The sequence below is a fragment of the Sorex fumeus genome, unplaced genomic scaffold (genome assembly GCF_029834395.1).
Source record: "Sorex fumeus unplaced genomic scaffold, SorFum_2.1 ptg000024l, whole genome shotgun sequence".
Taxonomy (NCBI): Eukaryota; Metazoa; Chordata; class Mammalia; order Eulipotyphla; family Soricidae; genus Sorex; species Sorex fumeus.
This window is the reverse complement of record NW_026606081.1, coordinates 3,473,614-3,478,571: the sequence shown is the minus strand read 5'-3', so window position 1 is coordinate 3,478,571 and position 4,958 is coordinate 3,473,614. Positions and strand designations below refer to the sequence as shown.

The 4,958-nt window shown below is 54.7% G+C and overlaps 1 protein-coding gene across 1 annotated transcript; it reads right to left on the bottom strand.

Annotated features, from left to right (window-relative positions):
- Positions 1–2,882: 2,882 nt before the first annotated feature.
- On the bottom strand, positions 2,883–4,677 carry HELT (helt bHLH transcription factor). Its single transcript, XM_056114405.1, has 4 exons — positions 4,651–4,677; positions 4,163–4,267; positions 3,810–3,906; positions 2,883–3,376 (listed from the first exon to the last, which is right to left on the bottom strand). The coding sequence occupies exons 1-4, from the start codon at positions 4,675–4,677 to the stop codon at positions 2,883–2,885; spliced, it is 723 nt and encodes a 240-aa protein (XP_055970380.1).
- Positions 4,678–4,958: the final 281 nt, after the last annotated feature.

Genomic DNA, 4,958 nt, shown 5'->3' with positions numbered 1-4,958 from the left:
AGCTCTGTATTACCGCCCTTTCTGCAGGGCCGGCTGGGAGCTTCTAAGTTCTAGCCTTGCAGAGCCCTAGGGACCTACCCAAAGGCAGCCATCAGCTTTATTCCTCAAGCCTCTGGAGAAAACCTTTGATTTCATGGGGATGATTATTTTTATTCTTGCCCACTCAAGGATAAAGCCCAAGAAACAAGAGGTTGCCCCTTTCAGCGGCATCACAATGGGTCACCTCCAGTCAAACCCACTGTTTTTTGTAGTTGGTTATTTCTGGGTTTGGTTGAGCCTCTCTTGGAAACCATGACTATACAACTTACTTAAAAGAAAGAGTGGAGGGATTGGGCATAAGAGACTCAGACAGAGTGAGGTATGTGTGTGGAGGGGGAGTGAAAGGGGTGGAGAGAATGAATGGGGGGAGGTTGGGACAGGAAGGCTGGAAGTAATGTGTTGTCAGAGAAAGTGCCAGAACAACATGTTGGAGTTATAATCAGGTTTGAATCAATTCCATTTTGTAATGACATTTTTAATCTTTTGCAAAGGCATACTATCCCAAGTTTGACTTTTGGCCAAGCTTGGAGAATTGGAACTGTGGAAGAAGGTTTCAGAAAAAGACAACACACACACACACACACACACACACACACACACAGAGAGAGAGAGAGAGAGAGGGGGGGGGGGGGGAGTAGAGAAAGGGGAGGGAGACTTTTATCCTAAAGTCATTCTAAATCCAAAGCAGGGTTTTATCCTCCACAGTTAAATAAGAAAGAAAAAAAATCAAGACTACCAACATTTGAGGTACAAAGACTGTCATGGACCAGTGGAAGTTCGCAAAATTATATGTAAATGACCAAAGTTTTTACTGTGGTGGCCCTGTGCATTCCCAAAGCTAATCCCAAAGAGAAAATCTACTTAGCAAAAGAAAGTTTTGTCTAATTTGGTTAACAGTTGAGAAGTGACAAAAATGCTGAATATATTAATAATTTATATTTCCAGGGTAACACTATATCTTTTAATGCTTCACTGCCAAGGGAAATTCAGATTGGCTTAATGCTCAGAGGAAATAAAGCCTGAAAGACCTTCTTCATATTCCGTATCCAGCACTGGTGAAAATGGGTGTAAGACATGTGTTGCAATAATAGGCACCATGCATTCTCCCGTTGCTGCATATTTTTTTTACCCCACATTGGTTAGTGTGTGTGTGTTACCCAGGATACCTCCTCTTCACCTTTCATTTTCCAGCTACATCAGTTCTCAAAAAGGTGGAGATATTTATTTGTATCTCACAATTTGTAAGTACATATTATAGGGTTACAGTTTGTGTTATAAGGACTCAAGACCTTGTTTTAGGTTTGTAAACATCCGTCACCTTCAGAAACTTAACACTTGCAAGTTTTCTTTCTTGACTAGTGGAATGAAGTTTTTGCTTTGTTTATTTGTTTTGGTTTGGGCTCTGAATAATGAAGGGAAGTGGTTTAGGAATTGTAGCTCATAAGTCGGTCAGTGGCCTCAATAATTAGTCTAAATCAGAGGTCCCTAAATTTCTGCCCACAAAAACGCACTGAGTTTATTTATTTTCTTCCAGCTAAGCTAAGAGAAGACAAATTGGGGTTGAGTTAAATGGCCTCTGGAAAGAGAGGGAATTATGCTACTTAATTCTGTATGTTTTAGCTAAAGGTCGTCAAAGCTAATAGAACAACAGAAAGACGTTGAGTAAAAAAATAAGAAGGAAAAAAATGGAAATATCTAAAACACAACTAGCTGGTGGAATACCGTGTTCATTCTACCTGTTTACATAATATAACAGCAGTACATATTTTTTCTGTCTGGGTCAAAGAAATCTGATTTCCATTGCTACTTTAAATACATCTCTATTTGGCGGTTATGGGGCAGGTACAACTGGCATGAAAACCACAGGTCCCTAAACATCAGTAGCCAAGTGTGCCCGAGAGCACAAACCTTCCTAAGTTATGGGTGGAATAAATACATTAAAAATCCCACTCGTGAATGGGGGCTGGCAGGGGAAGGAAGTCTTTTCTCACCAGGCTTAAAAGCCTGATCAGAGAACCCGAGTCAGTACCCCGCACTGGCGGCCCCAGGTCGGGGATCTGCTGAGAAGGGAAGCGAGTGTCCCCGTGGGTTTCGCGCCGCCCCAAACTGGCCTGGTCTGTGCGCAAATGGCACCGCCAGCTTCCCTGTTGTTGTGGTGCAAACATCAGACCTGATGGGCTTCTGCACTTCCGAAGTGACTCTCCACAGAGTTTCCAGGCCCGTTGTCAGGGTTGCAACCCCAGCAACACACCCAGGCAGCTGCAATTACTCCGCACACCAGACCTGCGGGCGCTCTGTGCGCGCAAGCGCGCGCCTCTGGAGGTTCTGCCAGTAGGCGAAAAGGGAGCCCAGGTTGGAGCTGGCAAAAAGTCCACCAAGGCAGACTTGGATTGGCGTTGTCTGAACGCCAGGCACGCGACTCCGACCTTCTCCACAGCGCACGTGGCTGGCGCGGTCTGGAGCCGCGCACCCCACGCCGCAGTGCTGCCGCTGTGGACCCTTTCTCGGGTCGGTTCAGACCCAGCCATGGTCCCCTACCCCCACCTGGCAATTGCTAAGGGCTGGCACCCGGGCATCTCTCAGCCCTGCGCCCTTTACACCTGGGAGGTGATGGGTTTTGTAGGAGCCCGAAGCGCTCAAGAAATCCAGCGTGCTCAACCTTAATCAGAAAACGTTTATTGCCGGGAAGAGGCTCTTCAGAAGGCTAATTCACCGTTATTCACTTTTGGCATCCCCCCCAACCCAGTTATTCGCTCCCACCCCCAATTGGTACAATATTTACATCTGTACAGTGCGCAGCGTTTCTGCTCTTAGTGCAGAGGGTCGGGGCGGGCGACTGGCCGTCAGAGCACCTGGGGGTGCTGGGGGGCGTGCAGGTTGAGAGCGCCGGGGTGGGCGTGGCCGATCAGGTTGAGGTAGTGCCGGTCCAAGCCCTGCACGGGTGGCAGAAAGGGGCCTGGCTGCTGCGCAGGGCTCGGGAGGGGCACGGGAGCGCTGGGCAGGTAAGTCAACGGGCTGCGCGCCGCGCCGTGCTGCCAGGGGAAAGGCCCGGCGGCCGCGCCTTGGGGAAACGCGGGGGCCTCTCCCGGGCAGTGGCCTCCGAGGTCTGGCCCCGCTGGGTGCAGCTGGTAGGAGAGATCGGGCTCCGGGAGCGTGGCCAGCGGCTGGAAGGCGGGCTCGGCGCCCAGGCGGGCCTTGGACTGCAGGAAGGCGAGGATGCGCGCGTACTTGGTGTCCTTGGTCTCCATCCGCTCCACCGTGGTGAGATAATGCACCAGGTTCTTCATGCACTCGTGATAGCCGTAGTGGAAGTAGTTGGCAAACTCCGCGAGAAGTTCTGCGGGGGAGGGTTGGAGTGAGGACCAATAAAATAAAATAAAATAAGAGGGCAGTAAAGAAAGATCCGTGAGCGAGCCCGCTCCGACCCGGGACCCCGAGGCGGGCAGGCACCTTCCTCGACGCTTTCTGGCCCCTGTTCCTGCGTGAAGCCCGCGCTCCTCTCCTTCTCCTTTTTACTACCTCTGAGGGCGCTCATCCGTCCTTGGAAGAGCCGGGATCCCACCCCTTCCCACTTTCAGAGGAGGTGGCCGGACCACTCCCCCGCCTTCCAAACTCGGGCTCCAGCACTCCCCTGCTTTCAGGGATCCCGAGCGACCCTCTCGGGCAGGGCAGTGCCCGACCAGGAGAGCAGGCGTCCTGCGCTTGGTTCTCAGCCCGCGGCCGTCAGTGCGCCGCTGGCCCGCGTTCCCAGCTGGCCAAGGCGCGCTCACCTTTCTCGCGTCCTCTGGGGAAATCTGCCGAGTGCAGAGCCCGAAGGTACTGAACCGTCATCTCGAGGATCTCCGCCTTCTCCAGCTTCCCGGAACTCTGCCAAGCAAGCGACAGGGGTTTTCCGCGGCGGCCCAAAGGCGCAGCCCCACCCGGGCAGGCTGGGTGCCGGGTTTGAACTGGAGAGGAACTGCGAGCTTGTGCCGAGGGGCTGCGCCCGGGCATTCGGGCGTCGGGGGCCGAGAGACGCCTCTTACATCCCTCTTGAACCCCCGGATCGCTGGCATCTGGGCCGCCCCTTGAGCGGCAGCAGGAGATGCCCGGCGCCTGGCACCTTCTCGGCCCTTATCAGTACCTGTTTCGCCAGCGCCATGGGCACCGTCTTGCCCAATTCGTTCAAGCAGCGGTTAATCCGGTCCCTTCTCCGCTTCTCTATCACTTTGTGGGAAACAGGGGTGGTCTGCGAACAGAAGTGTGTGCGTTAGGCTGGCCCAAGGAGTCGCCAGAGCTGGGTGCCGGCGTCCGTCCAGCCCCGCAACGCAGGCGCGCTCGCAGGCCCCTTAGTCTCTGGTTCAGGAGCTCTGTCCACTGTCCACTCCCACGCCCTTGCCCCCCTTCCTGCACTGGCCAGGCGGCCAAGTCGCAAGGCATCTCCCAGAGGCTGTATCTCCTCTCGCCTCTGCTGCCTTCCCAGCCCGCCCAGGATACCTCCACACCAAGTCTCGTGTGGCCACCTGATCCCTGCCGTGGGGCCAGCCAAGGGACGGGGGCCGGGGGGGGGGGGGCGGACAGCGGGCAGCACACCCCACCTTCCGGGCAGCGGTCTGGGCTCCGGCCACTCACTTTGCGTTCCTTGAGCTTCTCTGACATCCTCCCGCTCGGCGTGCGCCCTCGGGGCGAGCGAGGCGGTGGCGCACGGCACCCGTCCACGTTCCGCCTCGTGTGCCTGGACGAGGGTCCCGGGTGGACTGCAGCCTCCCCACTCTCGGGGCTGCCTTATAAAGCGGCCATCTAGGGCGCCGCGTGCATTCAGGACTTGAATGATTCCGTAGGATTAGGGGCGCTGCGTTTGGAGGACGTTGCATTCAAGATCGGTTTCCAAGAAGCCACGGGAGGGGAGGGAGGGGACCTGAGCCGCCAAGGGGGGCGAA